Source organism: Cervus canadensis, chromosome 8, assembly GCF_019320065.1.
Source record: "Cervus canadensis isolate Bull #8, Minnesota chromosome 8, ASM1932006v1, whole genome shotgun sequence".
NCBI lineage: Eukaryota > Metazoa > Chordata > Mammalia > Artiodactyla > Cervidae > Cervus > Cervus canadensis.
In genome coordinates this window covers 55,923,902-55,945,076 of record NC_057393.1, presented here as the reverse complement: position 1 = coordinate 55,945,076, position 21,175 = coordinate 55,923,902, and the positions used below count along the sequence as shown (strand labels likewise).

The window sequence follows — 21,175 nt, the reverse complement described above, 5'->3', positions numbered from 1 at the left end:
CTCCAAATACTTCAAGCTTTTTTGTTACTGCTATTGTATTTGTTATGGTGATCTGTGATTGGTGATCTTTGATGTTAGTACTGCAACTTGCTGAAAGCTCAGGTGATGGTTAGCGTTTTTTAACAATAACGTATTTTTTAATTGAGGTATGGCTTCACTGATAGCTCAGTTGGTAAAGAATCCACCTGGAATTCAGGAGACCCCGGTTCAATTCCTGGGTCTAGAAGATCCACTGGAGAAGGGATAGGCTACCCACTCCAATATTCTTGGGCTTCCCTTGTGGCTCAGATGGTAAAGAATCCGCCTGTAATGTGGGAGACCTGGGTTTGATTCCTGGGTTGGGAAGATCCCTTGGAGAAGGGAAAGGCTACCCACTCCAGTATACTGGCCTGGAGAATTCCATGGACTGTATAGTCTACGGGGTTGCAGAGAGTCGGACACCACGTGACTTTCACTTTGTTTTTCAGTTATAGTGTTACTTCAGAGTTAATGGAGAACTGTGAAAGCCCAAAGCTTTCTTCCATAGAGCAGAAAGAAGATCTGGGCTTCTTGCATTTCCACAGCAGGAATTCCTGCACACTTCACCGGGATCAAAAGAAAACTTCAGTAGTGGGGAGTCTTGTTTGCTCACACAACTAACTTTCCAGTGATCCCATCAGCACGAAATTTTGTTGCAAAAGCCTCCTTAAGTTTGTTAAGAGATGAACAAGTTAAATGGGGCTGAAGAACAGAGGGCAGGATTGCTATAAACTTGTTTTTGAGAATGCAGTTCTTTCTTGTTCTATTTATAAAACAAGCCTGTTATTTGAGGCTACTTTTAGGCCAAGACATGTAAAACTCTTGTCTTCAGTGTAGCAGACATACTTAAGCAGACGCTTCCTACCCTTGAACTAGAAGATACAAGGGAAGGTCAGTCTGTGGACAGGTTATGTTACCTGAGATTCTGTCTTTGTCGAGACTTTTCCTGCCGACTCAGCCTGTACCCAGGTTTCAGGGTGGTCTGCCCGTGTCAGTCAGTCACGTGCAGTCTGCGTTACACTCCTATTAGAAAGCTTACAAAATGTTCTTCGTCATGTCACCTAAACTCTGATTCTATCAACCCCCACTGGTGCTGATTCTGCCCTTTGTGAACTAGAGCTCTGACAGACAGTGGGATTTGGGAGGCTTTGTGTTGGAGAGAAGGGAGGGAGTGAGATGGGTCTCTGCTGTTGGAGTGATGGGCAGCCTCTGACTGGTGGCCATCACTCCTGGGTTACTTGGAGCACGAGCTGGTGGGGGAATGCGCCCAGGTACTGACATGGCCTTCAGGTGAACTCAGGTGGTCACAGAGGTTGCTCCTGGAACGCCTACCATGTAACGGTGAGGTGACCTGACTCCCTGTCCAGGGGTATTGTACCATCACTGCCCCCCACCTGCAAGCTGTCTCATCACCTGGCATAAAGTACCCTCAACTGTAAGGTGCACAAGGAGGCCCAGCGCGGTGTTTAGGAGTATTACATGAGTTCAGATTTCTTCCGCACATAGCTCTGTGCCAGACATTACGCTTTGAGTGCTGAACTAAACAGAGGAGAGAGGAATAAGCAGATGTCCATGAAATACCTTTAGGCAGAATCATGAATGGGAAGGGAAAGGGGCTAAGGTACAAAATGGTGAGGCCCCAGAGTTGGAAGGGCTGTTCAGGGAAGGTCTGGCTGAGGAGGGGATGCGGACGTAGAGGGTTGAAAGCAACTGGCTGGGATGAGGTTAAACTGTAGTAGAAAACTGGTCTGTCACCTCCTTGGGAAATCCAGTGCTTTAGGTAGAGATAAAAGGAAGGTATTTGCAACCTTAGTCAATAGGAGTGATGGCTATCTTGCCCGTCCAATTTCAGGTACCTGTAAACCCTGGGGCTGTGTTGGTTGGGGCTGTTCCAGTGAGGATCACTGTTTAAGGCTTCCCAAGTGGTGCTAGTAGTAAAGAACCTGCCTGTCAGTGCAGGAGACAGAAGTGGGTTTGATCCCTGGGTCAGGAAGATTCCCAGGAGGAGGGCATGGCAACCCGACTCCAGTATTCTTGCCTGGAGAATCCCATGGACAGAGGAACCTGGCAGACTATGGTCCATAGGGTCACACAGAGTCAGACATGACTGAAGCAACTTAGCATGTTGTTGTTCAATTGCTAAGTCGTGTCTGACTCTTTGTGACCCTGTGGACTGTAGCCCGCCAAGCTCCTCTGTCCACGGGATTTCCCAGTCAAGAATACTGGAGTGGGTTGCCATTTCCTTCTCCAGGGGATCTTCCAGACCCAGGGACTGAACCCTCATCTCCTGCATGGGCAGGCAGATTCTTTACCATTGACCCACCAGGGAAGCCCTGAGGACCACTTTACTTCGAACAGAAATCCTTTAGAGGAAGATTGGGATTCCCTGAGGAGGCTTGAATTCACTCTGTCCAAATGAAATTTTTTAAGATACATGGAATCAGCTTAGGCCAGGTTCACTGTGGGGGCTGTACTTCCTCGAGCCTCTGCTGACACCTCTCTGGGAGACTTACATGCAGGAAAGCGCAGCACCCAGACACGGCATTAGTTTACCCCAAGGGAAGCATTCTCATTCAACTCTGGGAACTGGATTTGGTCCAGGTGACACAGTTTCTTGAACAAGTTCATGACTAGAAGTGCTTCCTACGGGGAGATGGCAGTGGCAAGCCGCACATTGCTCATGAAGCCTGGAACATGTGTGCCTCCTCCTCCTGCAGCGAGGTGAGGTGACTAAGCTTTGGCAGTTTCCGAAGGCTGGTACCCAGCAGAATATTTTAGAGCTCTGCATGATTTTATTCAGATATCTCAAGAATCATGTGCCTGCCTCTGGTTAATCACATATTCCTGGGGAGAAGTCAGATTGGGCATATTTAATGAACACTTAAAATTATAGCTGTTCTGTTGTTTGGCAAGCAGATCTCAGTGAATTTGAGCATTTAATATTTTCCTGTTAATGTTGCCATTAGATAGGAATGAGGAGTTGTCACATGTCAGATGTAAACACAGCCTTAGGGTCGTGACTCGCTGGCCACACACCTTGATTTGATTGTCACAACCAAGTTTTTCTATTTCTGAATACAGAGTTAACCAGTGACAGACAGTTTACTCAGACCTATGGGTTAAGTATAAGACAGATGTGCCTTTCTCAATTTATACTGAAGAAAGCAGCTATCTCAAAGACAGTGTACTTATTTCATTGAATAGAAACAAGGAGAATGAATTGGCAGGGTTAATGGCATCACGTGGTGACAGCCTGCTTCATGTGTATCATGAATACCATGTAGACTCACTTTGGGTCCTGATGAAGCTTCATGGTCAGTGTCTTGCTATTTGGCTCTCCTTTTGCACAAATTGACTGACTCTATTTTCTTTTTTTTCCTCCTTATTTATTACAGTTGAGTTTTTGGCTATAGCTTTAGACCAGCAGTTTTCAGTTCTGTTCTGGACCCCCTGGCGGAGCAAGGGACCAGACTAAAGCTGGTTTCATAATAATATGAAGACATGATTTGCTTGTGTTACTCTCACTGTCTCACAAGTGTACAGAGGAGTTTCTAGAGTCTGAGTGGCATGCAAGATGGTATCTTCTGTCTGTCACTAACAGAATGTGTGCTGGCAGTCTTGTGTTTTAAAAATTTCTAATCTTTGGTTGATGTAACCTACATAAACACACACTCTTTGGGGCCCTCATTCATTTTTCTTTTTTTTCTTTTAGTGTGTAAAGTGACCCTGAGACCAACTAGTTTGAGAACCTCTGTTTTAGACGTATTAATAGAGATGCGGTTGCTCCAGAGTGTCCTTGTTTTATTTATTCAACAAGAGTTCAGTGAACACCTCCTGTGTGCAAGGCACCATGCACAACTAAATAGCAGCAACTTCTGAGTGAATATATTGTTCTAGTAACGTCTTTTTATAAACCTTGACAGTGCCAGGAAAGAAGTGAACAGGGTACATAGATACTGAATAATAGGAGTGGAAAGCCTTTTTTGAGAAGAAACCTGAGGAAGGGCCAGTCATGCTGGGTGGTGTGTGAGAGCACCCCCAGGAAGAGGAAGGAGGGGGTGAAATGCTAGGTGGTGGCCAATGCCGAGTCGCAGAGCAGAGAGGGAGGCGGGGCCTGGGATGTTGAGGCAGCAGTGGGGTTTCAGGCAGGTCTCTGAATATTCTTTTAGATTTTGGGTTGGGGAGGACATGTGCTTAAAGCGATTACTGATTTCATTTGTTACCTAACATGTTGGCTTTAGAGGAAGAGCCTTAGCATTAAGTTTGAGTTCATCTTCTTGTCTCCTGAGTTCTTCTCAGTTACATTTCCCAGGGCAAAGGTTTACCTGACAGGTGAGTAGCTTGAGCAGAAACTCTTTGCATCTCAAGTGAGTAGATGGTGGTAGCCTGTTGGAATGGGGGCATTTCATCACAGAAACACCTGCAGGTTCACTCTGCAGACCAGTAAGCAGTGGTCAGTAGTATAGCTGGAAGCCTTCTTCTCAATGGAGGCTTTCCCAGAATGGTGTGTCACATTTCTGCATCTCTGATTTTATAAGGTCCTCATAGCAGCCCTATGGATTATTGACCTGATTTTTAAATAATTAAATTCCTGTGCCAGTTGGTGTGCTCTTGGGAGGTGGTGTGCTTAGCCGGGTAGCCCCAGAACACACACAGACTGAGGACTTTGGAGTCAAAAGCCACTGCTTTTGCTACCACCTCATAATTTTCTCCAAGAATTATTGGAAATAAAAATGTATTTAAATTATATTTGAAAAGTTAAATACTTAAAGGAAGTCTGTAATAGTGAAGGGTCCTTTTGAGTAGTAAATGACTCGGAAACCCAGCCGTTCTACCATGGTATTTCTGGTGATTTCACTTCAGTTCAGTTCAGTTGCTCCATCGTGTGCGACTCTTTGCGATCCCATGGACTGCAGCACGCCAGGCTTCCCTGTCCATCACCAACTCCTGGAGCTTACTCAAACTCATGTCCTTTGAGTCAGTGAAGCCATCCAACCATCTCATCCTCTGTCGTCCCCTTCTCCTCCCGCCTTTAATCTTTACCACTATCAGGGTCTTTTCAGATGAGTTAGTTCTTTGCATCAGTTGGCCAAAGTATTGGAATTTCAACTTCAGCATCAGTCCTTCCAATGAATATTCAGGACTGATTTCCTTTAGGATGGACTAGTTGGATCTCCTTGCAGTCCAAGGGACTCTCAAGAGTCTTCTTCAGCACCACAGTTCAAGAGCATCAGTTCTTTGGTGCTCAGTTTTCTTTATAGTCCAACTCTCACATCCATACATGACTCCTGGAAAAACCATAGCTTTGACTAGACCTTTGTTGGCAAAGTAATGTCTCTGCTTTTTAATATGTTGTCTAAGTTGGTCATAGCTTTTCTTCAAAGGAGCAAGCGTCTTCTAATTTCATGACTGCAGTCACCATTTGCAGTAATTTTGGATCCCCAAAAAATAAAGTCTGTTACTATTTCCATTGTTTCCCCATCTATTTGCCATGAAGTGATGGGACTGGATGCCATCATCTTAGTTTTCTGAGTGTTGAGTTTTAAGCCAACTTTTTCACTCTCCTCTTTCATTTTCATCACGAGGCTCTTTAGTTCTTCTTTGCTTTTTGCCATAAGGGTGGTGTCATCTGCATATCAGAGGTTATTGTTATTTCTCCCAGCAATCTTGATTCCAGCTTGTGTTTCATCCAGCCCAGCATTTCTCATGATGTACTCTGCATATAAGTTAAATAAGCAGGGTGACAATATACAGCTTTGACGTATTCCTTTCCCAATTTGGAACCAGTCTGTTGTTCCATGTCTAGTTCTAACTGTTGCTTCTTGACCTGCATGCAGATTTCTCAGGAGGCAGGCCAGGTGGTCTGGTATTCCCATCTCTTTAAGATTTTTCCAGTTTGTTGTGATCCACACAGTCAAAGGCTTTGGCATAGTCAATAAAGCAGAAATAGATGTTATTCTGAAACTCTCTTGCTTTTTCTATGATCCAGCGAATGTTGGCAATTTGATCTCTGGTGACTTTGAGGGTCTTTATATGGTTACAATTAGAGCTTCTGGGAATGTGAATCCATCTTTGCTCAGAAACGATTGCCTTCAGTGTAATTTATTGAAAAGTTATATTAGCAAGATTCCCAACAGTAGCTTAAAGACCTGCTTTGTAAGATGGGCCATGATAGAGCCCCTTCAGCTGTTGCTTTCCCTCTAGCAGTGCTGTGACATAGGCCCCTCATTATGCTGGGGATATATTGTTATTCACGTAATTCCAACCCTCTCTAAAAGGCCACCAAAGAAAAGAATTCAGTGTTTGTGCTACTCACTAGACAATACTGAGAGTCATTTGTAATGGAAATCATTTTAGAATTCAGTACACTCTCCTCCATGAATTCTATATTGTACATATTCTATATTGACTTTTTTAATGGTCAGTTTTAATTATTTGCTATCGAGAAAGCTCATTCTTGGCACAGCCCTTCATCAGGAGTCAACATGTATTTATCAGAGCAGCCACAGAACTGGCCTGTCCTTTAATTGTAGATCATTTTGGAAGTTGAATACAACTGGGTGTTTATTTTTAGAAATCAAGAATCTCTCAGAATGAAGCATTTCTTTTCACAGAGAAACTTCTGTGCTAAGCAGAAAGTTTGCTGAAATGCTGTCTCAGTTTGTACATTGCAGTGTCTAAACACCAAGTGAGATGCTATTTGGTTTTATTATTTGAAGTCAGACTTGCTGAGTGGCAGTAAGGACCCGATCTCTATCTCCTGCTTTGAGGGCAGGAGGGCAGAAGCATTTAGTAACAGGAATTCCTGAGCAGAAAGTAAAGGTAAGGTGGTCTGGTAAGCAGAATTTCTAAAGTGCCACCCCTCCCCACCCAAGATGTCCCACCCTGATGCCCGAAGCTTGTCACTGTGATGAGAGATATTGCTGATAAGATCATTGTACAAAAGGAATCATGTGAGCTCTTAAAGGCAGAGAGCTTTCCCTGCCTGGCGGCAGAGACTGGAAGCAAGAGTGGGCTTGAACATGGGGAAGGATGGATGGGGAATGCAGGCAGCCCCTGGCTGACATCCAGGAAGTAAATTGGTCCTCAGTCCTAAAGCTGCTGGGAACTGCCTTCTGCCAGCAGCCTAAATGAACATGGGAGTGCGTTCTTCCCCAGAGCCTCCGCAAAGAAGGGAGGCCCTGAGCAGAGGGTCCCATTGCGTTGTGGGTCAGATGACATATTTGTGGTATTGAGCCACTAAGTTTGTGGTAATTTGTTAACAGGATAGTAGCAATCTGTTACAGGTGGCAAATACCATCTTTGTAGAGAAAAAACCTCTTTCTTGGTAGCTGTCAGAGCTTTTCACTTCCAAAATTTCTATGCTGACAATGTAACATGTTTTCTTAATTTAGCCATATTCTTCTAAAGGAAGAAATATACATGGCTCTTAGAACATTGATTTTGATGTTTTGGGTTTTTGTTTCTTTGGTAGAAATACAGTAGTGCAATGACTTGCTACACTAGTATTGACATTCAGGTCCAAGCCCACGGGCAGTGAGGTTATGCCAGCCCTTTGCTCCCAGGCAGTTTTGTACAAACCTTTTTGTGCATATGTATAAAGATGAATTCTTAAGAGAAGAGTTGCTGGGACAAAGTACACATGGATTTGTAATTCCGAGCGAAATTGCCAAATTGCCATCTTAGGTGGGGGGTTTACCAGGTTGCTTTCACACCAGCAATGTGTGAGAGTGATTGTTACCTCATACTTTTGCCAATGTGGGTATTTGATTTTTTTAAAAACTCTTATTAATGATGAAGGCATTTCTCATTTGAGCTTTAATTTGTATTTCTCATTGTGAGAAAGGCTAAGCATCTTCTTATGTTGTAAGAGCCGTCTGTATTTCCTTTCCCATTTTTTGATCAAGTCATTGCTTGATATGTTACAATTTGAGATCCGTTGTAAACACAAGCCCTCTGTATCTTGCCCTCCTTCTCTAGTCCTTTCTCAAGTTCCTCCTGGCTTAAAAAGCAGGCCCAACCAGACCATTTCCTGTGGTCCTACACCTGTTGATGAAAATCAGATGGACAGATTCACTTTTAGTAGAGCACAAAATGTATTAAAAATAGCTTTGCTGGTAAATGAAAAAGGGCCCAGTGGAGTTTTGCAATAGAGAAGGAGGAGGAAGTGGCCGAGAGGGAGGTTGGGATGTAATGTAGTAAAAGGAGCAAGGGAAGGAAGTGAAGCAAAAAGCAGGTGGGGAAGGTTAGGGTGAGGGGAGGTACAGCTGGTGTCCCGCAGGTAGGAAGTCCTCTCTAGCGTCAAATTGCTAAGTTCCTTCCAGGGACTGAGAACACTACGTGTTGAGTCTGTTATGACAGGCCTGCCAGTGGTTGTTTGTTCTCTTAAAGGGAAACAGAGGTGGGGGGGCATGCCAACTTCTACCAGGGATATGTGATAAGTTTTCTGTTTGCTGTAAGTGTTTGGCAGCCTTGATAAAATCATTTAGAACAGTGCATTGATAGAAAAGCCACCATTAAGTGACTTGAGGACAGCAAAACAAGCTTGTCATTCCTAAGAAATAAGAGCAACTGGGATTTAGGCCTAGACAGAATCCAGAGGTTTATTTGGGCATAATTGATTACAACATCTTAAAAAAAAGGGGGATTTTTATGAAAATTGTTTTGCAGTGAGATTGCTTTACATTCTTTTTCATGACTGGAATGTCTCTTGTTTGAGAACCAACAAAGAACTTGAGGAACAGAGGGCTTCAGTTTTCTCAACACATTTGAATTGTCTCATCATGAACATTCACACCTTTTGTCAGTAACTGCAGAGTCTTGTGTGGCCTGATCCTCCCTCGAGGAGGGGAAAGTATGTTCCCCCGTGTTGTGTGGGCACAGAGTCTCCTTCTCCCTTAAGCCAGCACTGCCCCACAACCTCCCACACATCACCCCACTCGCTGTTGCTGTCCAGAGGAGCTAGGGAGCTATTGGCTGAGCGTCTGAGAGGGGACTGCAGCCTCTTGACTTACCTAGACTCCTCTGGTTAGACCCTGGAACTGTGTTTGAAGCTGTCTTCCTCATTTCATTGTCGCCATTAAGTCCTTGTGGGTAGATTGATAGATTTTACTCAGCCTGATACCAGCAACAAGTTGAGCTCTTGAAAGATGCTGTCGCTGTGCTTGGGGATCATTCTGCACGAGGACTGGTCCTGACCTTCATCACGTACTCTTCTCTAGCTGATAATGGAAGGAACCTCTCCAGGGGCTGTGATGGCCCCGTGAGTCTTGCTCATTTTCTTGCTCTTGAGAAGGGTAAGGCATGTGTTGGTTTGTATGTATGTAAAGCAGCAGTTTTCCCATAACCTCCTGATCTAATAAGAAGGGAGAGTTTACCTCTGCTATTGGGAGGCTTGTTGAGGCTTGGGTGTTACCTGCTGAGAATGTTTCGTGATGTCCTTTGTGGGATCGGAGAGGATGGAGTGAGGGTAGGAGCACAGATGGAGGCGGTTGGAGCTATTCCTGTTTGCTGAACAAGCAGAGCCAGGTCTCGGGGCCACTGCAAGCGCAGACACGACTGTGTGGGAGTCCCCGTGGTGCACCTGAGACAGGAGACTCCCAGGGAGAGGATGACCGATGTCAAGTGTGTGGCTAGTCTGGCTGCCGCCTCAGTGCAGGTTTTTGTTCCGCTCTGAGGCTCTTCCCTCCTGCTGCTAAGCCTTGCCCCCTTCAGGGCCTTGGATAATGTGAATTGTTACCCTGGATGTCCCTTTTTCATGTGAATTACTTGAGGTTCAGAACAGAAGTAAGAGAACATTTTGTCTTGATTTCAGCTTCCCATCTGACTCCTGCCTCCTCTCAAGGACACTGACCCTGGGAGCATCTCATTCCGCAGATGAGACCCGACTCTCCTTTCACAGGGTTTGCCTTCTTTTCAGAATATAGACAGTATGTGTGTTTCATGAGGCTCCTGTCCTCAGAATGTAACAGGGAAGGAGATGACAGGATGTTGCCTTGTGTCTGGATGAGCATGCACTTGGCCATTCCTCACGTGGGGAGGGCACTTCCTTCTCTGCCTCAATCCGAGTGACTCAGCTTGACCCAGCAGCCTCGAGGAATGAGAGCTGAAGGCACAGGGATGCGCACCTACTTTCCTGTCCTCCCTTCCTCCCAGGTCTGCTTGGGGAGGCTCCTTCTCTACACCATGACTGGCCTTTGGCCCTGCCTACAGATACTGAACAAAACTGGTCACCCTCACAGGTTAAAGAAGGCAGCGAGAAGTTCAAGGAGGCTGTCCATCTCAGAGTAGGGTTGGGACTGAATATCAGAGACCAGGCCGATAGTAGGAGCTAGGGACATTAGTGTGGCTCTCCTTAGCCCGCCTCCTGCGATATAACAGTAAAGGCTCCCTGTTCCCATTTCGGGAGAATAGAGGGGCCCATGACAGCTGTCTGGGAGGAGGGTGCAGGAGAAAGGGTTGTGGGGAGTGGGTAGCTCATGCAATGGGAATGTGGTAGCAAAGTGTTGAGGACCCCCCGCTTTTGTTTTAGAAAGAATCGTAACCAAGTAGTGCAAGATTATTTGGGGGAATGTCATTTTTCTGGCTCCAAATAAACTTTAGATTCTTAAGAACTTTGACCAAAAATGCTTTTAGAAAATAAATGTGGATTCTTTGGTGACTCTGAAGATGTGCTTGTTGAGTAATACTACATAATTTTAGCATATACACGTGCCATGATAACGTATAATTTCATGGATCAAGTTTCATTAGATTGACTTGGGTCTACGATGATGTTTCAGCTCCGTGTTGAGGAGCAGGAGTCACTGTCCAATGAACCTCAGGCAGAGTGCCGGTTCTCTCTGGTTCTGTCCAGGCTGATGCACATGCTAACAGGGGAGTTGGTGATGCAAGTCAGGGGTTCCTTAGCTGCAGTGCCAGGATGAGAGTATGCCCCGGGGGTGACACTTCGCAAGAGTGGAGGCTTGGCCTCAGCTGGAGGATGGTGGCCAGAGTGGGGCTTTCCCGAATCAAGGGACAGGGCTGAGGGCCTTTTGAGTGGGCCTGGGGAGGGTGGGGAGGAGATGCTGGCTTGCCCTTGATAACAGACTCAGTACTATTTCCATGTGGCCCCTGAGGTTGCACAGAGCAGATGCTCCCTCAGAACAACTGTCCTAAGGAGGGAAGAACACACTTGCTGCTATGAGGGCCAAGGAAGCTCAGGAGTCAGTCTTGATGAGGCCTCGCAAGTGCCCTGCAGAGGCTGAAGTGGAGGTTGGGGGACACCCTAAACAGTAGTTGTACAACCTCAACTCAGCTGTACTCCCTGTTCCTATTTCTCTCCTCTGCTTCTCTTTCCACCATGGTATTTCCTCACCCTCTCAGATCTTTTCTCTAAGTTTGGCATGTTCAGGGAGTCTCCCCTCTGTGTAAGGAGTGCTGGCAGGGGCTTGGGAGTTCGTGGACCCACTGCCAAGTGGTGAGGGCGGAGGAGCTCTTGTGTCCTGCCAACCTCCACAAGGATGACCCCAGATACAGGGTTAGAGAGTGCTGGCCGGGGGGAAGTAAGGCTGGCAGGGAAGGCACCTCACGTTCCTTTTGTATTTGCATGCACCTGTGGTGCTTGGTTTCTTGGCTTATGTATGAACTAATTTAAGTTTAGATGCTTAGAAGATGAATGACCATTGAATCCATACAAGGTGGATGCTGCTGCTCCACGGTCTCAAATATTCTTGACTACAGTTTTACCTTCATCTGAGAAGAGAAGAATGCTGCTTGTTCTGTTCTTGGCTTGGCTCGTAGGGACCTAACATGAGTACTGCTCACTGAGCAGTGGGCAGCAGCAGACCCAGTGCCATTCAGGAGAAGGTGTTCGTGGTCGCCTGGCTCTCCCTAAAAACTGACCAGAGGTATGTGTTGCAGGCTGGGGGCTCCTCGGTGGCGTCGGCTCCAGTGTCCTCCTTCGCTCGCACTTCCGTCACGCCCTCCAATCAGGACATCTGCAGGTAACACTCTGCACGCTGCCGTGGCTCGTGTGCGTCCTGGGAATACGCGTTAATGTCTGCAGATTCTTGATTCTCCGTATGCCTCTGCTCTGAACAGTCAGCCTGGTTTTATGTGCTGTGTGCTCACCAGGTTATCATGCGAGTCTCATTTCTTCACTTTGATGTCTATTCTCTTTTAATATTGTTTTTACTTTCTGTGCTTTTATTCCACTGTTCTCTGCATGCAGTTCCAGTGCAGTGTTTTCTGAGTGTTGTCACCACAGTCCCGTGCCATCTGCTGTTGTCTTGAAAGCTCCTCCCTGCCAGAGTTCTCTGACCCAAGGGCTTACTGTGACAGTTGTCTGTCAAGATACAGCGCAGGCGTCAAAGAGAAATTCCTGTGGTTCAGAGTGGGTCCAGGCCTTGAAGCCTACTAAGAATACCAAAGCCAGAAGAACACTAAAGTTCTCAAAATCCCTAAACGATGTGGGTGAGAACGCCCGGGATGCCTTGGAAAGTTTTGACTACGTGGAGAGAACCTGCTCTGAAGGGAAACTGGTACTCCCTCAGGACCCATGTCTCAGAACCAACAGGTTCCACCAGAGAGAAAGAAGAATACTGAATCGCAAAGCCCTGGGCAGTTCCAAGCATTCTTATGTCTCATCCCTTTCTGCCAATCGTTCAGCAGCCTCAGAAGCAGGAGCCAGCAAGGGGGGCATGCATGTCCTGCTTCTGGATGAGAAGGCGGATGGCGAGGCCCTGTCCCGAAGCCGGAGGCTGCTGCGGTACCTGCTGTCACTCTCACACGGCTCGAGCACCAGCAGCCTGCACCGTTTCCACGAGCTGGAGAGCCGTGCCACCAGCCCACAGCCCGCCAAGTCCTCCAGCAGGCTGGCCGGGAGTGCCGGCTTCTACTCCGATGAGATGGGGGATGACGACGTCTTTGAGGACAGCACATCTGCAAAACTGAAGAGTAGGGTGCTGCGGGCGCCCCTCTGCTCCGTGGAGAAGGACAGTGACCTGGATTGTCCTTCCCCCACCTCTGAAAAGGGCCCCCGCATCTCTCCTGTGTCCACATCAGGGGATGCCTGCAGGTTGGTTTGCCGAGAACCACCATCCTGGCCACCTCTGCTCCCTGTAGCTCCACGGCCTCATCTTGCTTTAATATGTGAAGTTTCCGGAGAATGTATAGGCAGTTGTACACAATTACAGATGAATAGTTTTTCTCCAGAAGGATAGATTATTGATATCATTTGAAAATCCAATTTCTATGACATGGGTCCCCAAGATAGTCTCATAGATGGTAAAAGATGAAGAAGCTACACATATTAAAGGCCAAGCTGACTCTTCTCAACCAAAAATAAGTAGCCTTTGCATAAAGAAATTGGAAGAAGGAATAGTACCTCCAGTCTTCTAGCCTGATGGTCTAGATGTTAAGTGTTGGCTTCCCCTCCAGGCCTCGTTTTGACCCCCTGCTCCACCTGCAGCTCCGTGTGTGGGGGAAAGGCTGTTCTCCAGCAGCTGCTTTCTTCCTTCTCTTTAACTTGGATGCAGCCACCTTCTGCCCAGATCCTCACCCACTTCCCAACTTTATCTTCCCGGGTGTAGCATCCTTGTCAGGCCTCCAGAAGCTTTCAGAATTTCCTTTTGTCACCACACTTAGCCTTCTTCCCCATTCTCACCTTTCCACAGCGTCCCCTCCTCAGGATCAGCTATTATTTCTTTCAACAGCTGGATCAGATGCCCCCCTCATAGACACAAACAGCTGAGAGCCTGGCCTGGGCCAGAGCCCAGCTCCTTTTAGGCCAGGTATCCCTACCTGCTCTCCAGCTTCTGGAAAAGGCCCTTCTGTTTCTCAAAAATCTGTTAAGTTTCTTGAGGTTAGTGCCTACATCCTGTTGCATGCACCCTTAGAAATAATGATTTAAATTTCTCACTCATTGCTGAGTGGTCCTGAAAAAGAAATGAAATGGCAGTATCTTATAATGGTTTTTCAGGTCCAGGAGAAGCTCTGTGGTTTCTCTGTTTACTTGCTGATAGAGGACGGGAATATGTAGTGTGGTGTGTGAAGGTGAAGTCAGTGATTATAGCTAACAAGCAATGTTCATCATCCTTCCAAGTTCCTGGTATTTTTGAAAGGTAGAGTGCTGGTTTTGTTTTACACAGGAATTTTACCTCTGATTATTTTAACATCATAAGTTCTGGAAGATGCTTCCACGTTGCCTTAAAATCACCTTTTAGTGAAGTTCTAAAGTCTTACCCAAAATGACTGCTTTGTCATTTCTTATATCATTTTTTCCTCTCTGATGCCAAATGCCATCCAGACTTTCCGTGTTGGTGCGGTAAGCCAGAAAGTTTTAGTTTGTAGTAGCTGTTTTCTTTTGTGTTTGTATGTTTTTGTGCTTATAGTCATTTCGTGATGTTTGTTTCTGAACATTTTCCTTGGGCGGACTGACCTTCCACTGAAGCGTCGTCTTCCCTGTCGTGTGGCCCTCCTTCTAAGGACCGACTTTCCTTCCGCTGCAGGATCTGTCACTGTGAAGGGGATGACGAGAGCCCTCTGATCACGCCCTGCCACTGCACAGGGAGCCTCCACTTCGTGCACCAGACCTGCCTGCAGCAGTGGATCAAGAGCTCTGACACGCGCTGCTGTGAGCTTTGCAAGTACGAGTTCATCATGGAGACCAAGCTGAAGCCGCTGAGGAAAGTACGTGCGGGGCCGCCCTTGGCGGCGGTTCCGTCTCGCAGAGACGAGCTCCTGAAGAGTCAGCGCTTGGGGTTGGGTGGGCCACAGTCGACCTGTGTTCACTTCTTTCGGAAGTGGAGGCCAGTGTGTACATTCATGTTACTGGTACCGATTTCCAAGTCCCCTCTCTCAAGAACAAGCTCTTTCTGACCGTTCAGTGATCATGTTTTCGTTTTCCTTGAAACTAAGACTGCTTGCTTGTCTGTATCAGTCATTTGGCCCTTGACCACACACCGCTTTGTGATGTCTTGGTCTGCATTAGACTTTATATGTATTAACTATTCAGGCCTTGCCTCTAATTAGGACCACATTGTGGAGATTAGTGCCTCCCCTGCACGAAACACAGCCTAATGTAGTAAATTTATTTTTATAAACTTGTGACGAATATTTGCTAGATAGGAGGTGGGGGCAAATGGGAAAAGAAAGGAACCACAGGCATTACATGAAACACAACTCTCGTCAGGTCTTATATCCTTACTTTTTCTGAGAGGAGCCTCATCCGGCACTCCCCTCCTGTGTAAACACTGGCTGTTTTATGTGTCTTTGTACCTAGCATATGGAGAGGTTTTGTTTGGAAGAATAAAAGACTTGTTCTTATCTCAGAACTTTAGTACGTAAATTGCAGGGAGAATCACATAATCAAGTAATAGCACTTGATGTGCCAATAAAACGCTAACTTCCATGGGGACAGCGCATATCAGATATTCAGAGAAGGAAGTGTTCATTGTGGATTGAAGTGCTGGGGAAGCAGAGTGGGGTGGCATCATAGAATGTTTGGTGTTGAAGCAGTTCTTGAAAGATCACTAGGATTTAGAGAGAAAGTGAAAGGAGTCTAGAAAGGTTGCATTGTCTCCAGAGGAAAGCATCCAACCTAAAGGTAGGTGAGCATTTCAGAGGAGGATGAAAGGCTGAAACTGAATGTATCTTAGAAACTCAGGGGAGTGTTTTAGGAGGGAAACCAGGTGAAGATACAGTATCACACCACAGCAGAAAGCAGTCTAGATGTTAGAGAAGGCAGGCCCAAGCTACTTTAAAAAAAATGCTTTTCCCCATAAAAGCCTTATCATTTATCAGGTACCTTACTCTATACTGATCCCTCAAGTGAGGCTTATGGCTCTGTGACCAATATAGGTAGTCCACGAGGCTCTACTTTCAGCTTATCCTACATAGAACCATCTGGAAAGGCTGTGACTAGCTAGGGCTGGCAGAGGATATGCAGTGTTCACACTTGTTCTTTCTCTCTACCTTTATGTGTTTTCTTCTGATTCGGAAACCAGTAAATGAAAAAGAAAATCTGGCTATTTGGAGTAAATTAATGAGCTCCTAGAGGAGATGGGACTGGGACAGACTGCTTGTACCAGGAACTCTTAGCATCGATTTCACGGTGTTGCTGCCAAAGTAGCAGAGGACCAAAGAGTGAGCGTCTCCCACCATCACCTTCACGCCATAGGGCCACCCATCTGCTAGTGTGTTGTGGTGTCATCCGCCCCCCTTCTTCCCCTCACTCACGCCAGTCAGCAAGTCAGGGAAACAAAAACGTGCCACCTGGGTCTTGGCCCAACATGCTGTTTTCATCTGGACCAAAACCATAAAATCTTTTTATCAAGCCAGTGAATGCCTGCTTGCAGGAATAAGCAGCCAGGGGGATTGGATTGCTGGTGGTGATTCATAGCTCATCTCGACCCCGGCTTCTCTTCATCGCATAGAAAGTTGGCTGTCGACAGAATACCAGAGCCTGGTACCTGGTTGAAGCCACATGGTTTAAAGGGAACGACTCAGTGTCTGGGGAAATTCATCTAGCTTGGGCGAGGGGTAGCGGGGAGGGAAGCCGGTCTTGCCATCAGCAAAGCTCTCACCCCGTCGTAGCCCCTGAGGCCCGGGAGCCTGAGCCTCACATCTGTGTGCTGTCTTTCCAGTGGGAGAAGCTGCAGATGACGTCCAGCGAGCGCAGGAAGATCATGTGCTCCGTGACCTTCCACGTCATCGCCATCACCTGTGTGGTCTGGTCCTTGTATGTGCTCATCGACCGCACCGCCGAGGAGATCAGGCAGGGTCAGGCAACAGGTACGTGGTCAGAACGAAAGGTGTGCCCAGCCAGGGTGTCCTGAATGGCACAGTGGGTCTTAGGATTGGGGTGTTACTCCATGTTGATTTCCAAGTCCAACCTCCAGTGTCTGGGCTTCTGGAGGGAGATATCAGTTATGATGCACCATACATCCTTTTTGGATGTTTCTTGTGCTGTGGTGGTAGTTTGTATAACCCAGTCAGGGGATTTCCCTGGCAATCCAGTGGTTAAGACTTTGCCTTCCAATGCAGGGGGCACAGGTTCGATCCCTGGTCAGGGAGCTAAGATCGATCCCACATGCCTTGCAGCCAGGAAGCAAAATACAAAGTAGAAACAGTATTGTAACAAATTGAATTAAAAGACTTTAAAAATGGTTCATATTTAAAAAAAAAGAAAAAAAAAACCAAAAAACTTTAAAAAAAGAAAAAAAACCCAGTCAGGAGAGATCAAATCATGGAGAGAGAGAATTTCCATGAATGCCCCTTGGAAGCACAGGATGCAAGGGCATGGATGAGCTCTTCCATGCCTCCTCCAACAAAACTGGATTTGATGAGTTAAGAATCTGTGGCTGTGACAGATTCAGAAACTGTGTTTTATTTATTTCATGTCTTGAATAAGGTCTGCTGATAGGCTAACTGGGTTTTTTCCCTTCCAGGAATCCTAGAGTGGCCCTTTTGGACTAAGTTGGTGGTTGTGGCCATTGGCTTTACTGGTGGACTTCTTTTCATGTACGTTCAGTGCAAAGTGTACGTACAGTTATGGAGGAGACTCAAGGCTTATAACAGAGTAATCTATGTCCAAAACTGTCCAGAAACAAGCAAAAGGAATATTTTTGAAAAATCTGCACTAACAGAGCCCAGCTTTGAAAATAAAGATGGACGTGGAGTCTGTCATTCCGATACAAACTCTTCTTGTTGCACAGAACCTGAAGACACTGGAGCGGAGATCATTCATGTCTGATGGCGCGGAGGTTGTGTTCTCTTGGACCGCTGAGAACAGCCGAAGGAAATTGTTTACTGCCAATTGTATACATTTTCTTATGTCCTTGAATAGCATAGACTGGGCAGGTGACTATTTTTAATGGCTTCTCTTTTTTCTAAACCCTCCTTAGTGACTCTCCTGGAAAACCCTCACGTCAGCTGTGCCCAGCTGGGTTCTGCTTCTGCCAGCGAGTCTACAGGAAGGGAGGGTGGACGAGCCTGTGACACCACGATGGGGTGCTGGCTGGGTTCTGGCTCATAGTCTTGCGCAGAATGAGAGAACAAGATGCCAAACCTGAGGGAAGAAGAGGAGCAGGAGGTGCCTGGGCCCTGCCGCGCCTCTTCAGGTGGGCAGGTCCCCGCCTCCTGCCCGCTCGGTTGAACTGTTGGGAAGGACCGGCCTTGGGGAGAGGCTTCTCCACCACTAGTCAGGGTCCGGGGAGGCTGCCACTGACAGTTCCCGAGCAGACGGGCCGTGGTGCTCTGTGCGTGGTGGTGAGTGATTCACTAAGCAAAGCAAAGCACTTTACAAAAAGAGAATCTTTATTTTGTAATACGTGTGTCACGTGGGGTTGACATTTGAAAGAACGTCTCATTTAGAAACCTTCCTTTCATGACCCTGATTATCTCCTTCACATTATAATAGATCTAAAACCCTTTTTGCCTTATATATGCTAAGAAATGTGACTTCCACTCTGTGTCCATAAAAGGGACTTGTAAAGCAGAACAAGCAGGTCGGAGGCATTTTTCATAACATTTTGTGGGGATGACTGGATGGTAAATGGCAGTTGGAGCGTAATTCCTGTGGTTTTGAGCCTGTTTTATGACAAGTCTTCATGTCATCGGGCTGCCCTAAACGTTTCTTTTTTTGTCAGTCCTAAAGAAGAAGGGTTCATAAGATCTAAATGAAAGGAAGTGAGGCATCAGAACAAAATGGAATATTTAAAAACTATTCCTTTACAGACAGACCTCTCCAGTTTGTGCTGACTTCACACTGAAGGAGTAGGCGTGTATCGCCCAGCTGGGGCACACGCTGAAGGTACTCTCAGGGGCCCCTGCTCCTGGCACCTTCTGTGGGTCGCTGCCCAGAGCAGAGAGGCAGATGGGCTGTCTCTGGGCTGAGGGCCAGGAGTGAGCAGCAGACTGCCACGGTCCACCGTGTCCCTGCTCCCAGCCACACCCCTGCCCATTTGTCGCCTTAACTGGACTGAACCCCTGGCCCTGCTTTCAGTCCATTCTGTCATCAGGGATTATCTCCTGTACCATTTTTTCATAAAACCAAAATCACTACCATCAAATGGCCTTTGTACCTTTAAAAAGGTCTGCTTAAAATTCTATATTTAAAGACCAGTTTTATCATACCAGGCAAAAGAGAGTCAACTCCAGAAAAATAGCCCAGGGAGTTCTGCAGTGTGAGATGAGTGTGCCCAGGCACTTACTCTCCAGGCAGCTCTCTGGATGTCTTGGGTGGGAGGCCCTGGGGTCCTGCCCTCCATCCTCTGAGCCTCAGGTGTTTCATCCAACCTGTTAGAGTAGGAAGCAAACAGAAGATGATTCCTTTGCATTTCAGTGTGGAAGCCCTATGGTTTGCTTTGAAAGCCAGGAGGTTCTTAAGCCCTTGGGGGAGGGCTTTGCCCTGCCATGGCTTCTCTGGCCTGGCAGGTGCTATCCAGCCATAGCCCACCCCTGGAAATAGGTCAGCTCGTCCTCTCCATCTCCAAGGCCACATCCAGCGCGTGCCTGAGCTCACTGTGCCCCAAAGTGCAATTACCTATGCCCCTTCCCAGCCTGGGGACACCAAACAGCTACAGACAGTCCGCTCAGGAGAGCCACATCCCAGGTCTGTCTTGCCAGTGCCCTTTAGGAACTGCCCGGGCAAGGCCCCTTGTCCCTCTTGACGGCAGGTGAGTCGTCAGGGAATACTGAGAGAGATTTCTAAGTGGGCACCATTCCCCTTCTCCCCAGTGGCGCTCCTTGTGCTGTCCCTGAAAAGCACTGAGACTTCTGATAGAGAGGAGAGTGTGCTCAGGTGGGGATGGCCCCGGGACAGCCCAGCCAGTGTGGCTGGCGCCCCACCTGTGGCAGAGGTGACTTCATAACCAGCCCTGTTGTGTTGCTCCCATGGCCCACCCAGGCTCTCACGGGAAGCTCTCTCACACCGTCTCGTCACCTTCAGCCAAGCTCCTAAAAGCCTCTGCCTGTGGGTGGTCCGCCCCGTGTCCTCCTCTTCTTTCCTGGGATGGCACACACACAGCTACCCCATTGCCTTCTTCTGTCTTCGCCGGTTCTGCTGACCACCTCTGACCCCCAGCTTAGTCCCATCACTAACCCCCCGCCCCCCAGCCGCAGGGACTGAGTGACGTGCGAGGCCCTGGTGAAGTGGCGCTGTGCTGCTGCCGAGTGGGGGCTGTGGATCTGCCAGGCGTTCCTTTAGTCTGTCGGCTTGCCCTCTAGGTTCCTGGAAGAGTTAATCATTCCCCATTTCCTCATCGTTTTGCACCTGACTGAACAAATTACAGAAACGTGGGGTGAGCTTGCAGGTCTCAGGGCCTGGAGGGCTGGTAATCTGAAGGCCAGGCGAAGGGGAGAGGGAAGCAGCCTGGGGTGTCGCCAGCCAACCATCTCTGACTCGGCCTCTGCTTCCCCTCAAACTGTAGTTCCACTGAAGCACTTTTGTGCCTGAGTTTAAAATTTTACTGAAAATTATAAAAGATCTCTTCATCCTCCAGACCTGTACTGTCTCTTGCTTTTTTTTTTTTTTTTTTTGCTTCGGTCCACTCTTTTCAACCTTACGGGTCCAGTTTCAAATCCTGCAGGTGTCCCCTAACCTGGCTACAGACAGACAGACAGACAGGCCCCGGACAGTTGGGGGGGGGGCCCGAAAGCCTCGTGTAGAGCTGCCCCCCTGACTGGTGGTCGGCCCTGGAGCCAGAGGAGGATAGGGCACACAGGATAAAGATCCACGATGGTGTGGATTTGGCCTGACGCAAACCACTTTTAAGATACTTTCCCTCTTGGATCTGATTTGAAGTTTGCAGCTTCTATCTCTAGCCCAAGGAAAGACTGAAATATAGGGAAACAAAAGCATTTGTCTTTGTTTTGACAGTAATGAAATTGTGCAACTCATCACCTATTTAGAGGCAGTGTTTATAGGATGTTGATTGTTAATAAAGACCAAATTTACACTGGCATGTGTGTGGTAGTTTCTAACAGGCACTTCACACTTGAAGTTTTTCTCAACTTAGAAACTTTCTAGTTATCTAAATGTCTAGTTTTGTATCATTTTGTGTATGTTCACTGTTTCTCAGTATTACTGCTTGAATAATTCTCTGTATGGGTGGGGGGTGTTTGTACTATACACGGAGTGTCTAATTGCAGCAATAAAGCATTTCTTTAAAAAGGA

General features: G+C 47.1%; 1 protein-coding gene across 7 annotated transcripts in view; it reads left to right on the top strand.

Moving 5' to 3' along the window:
- MARCHF8 (membrane associated ring-CH-type finger 8) overlaps positions 1-21,175 on the top strand; it is a 114,261-nt gene extending 93,086 nt beyond the window's left edge. For 6 of the 7 annotated variants that reach the window (XM_043476306.1, XM_043476305.1, XM_043476307.1 and 3 more), the window contains 5 exons: positions 11,920-12,002; positions 12,230-13,075; positions 14,508-14,688; positions 16,644-16,791; positions 17,448-21,175. In XM_043476306.1, the coding sequence (XP_043332241.1) occupies positions 11,920-12,002; positions 12,230-13,075; positions 14,508-14,688; positions 16,644-16,791; positions 17,448-17,752 (1,563 nt within the window). In that variant the 3' untranslated portion in view covers positions 17,753-21,175. The remainder of the gene's footprint in view (positions 1-11,919; positions 12,003-12,229; positions 13,076-14,507; positions 14,689-16,643; positions 16,792-17,447) is intronic. The other variant, XM_043476311.1, reaches the window with a different exon arrangement.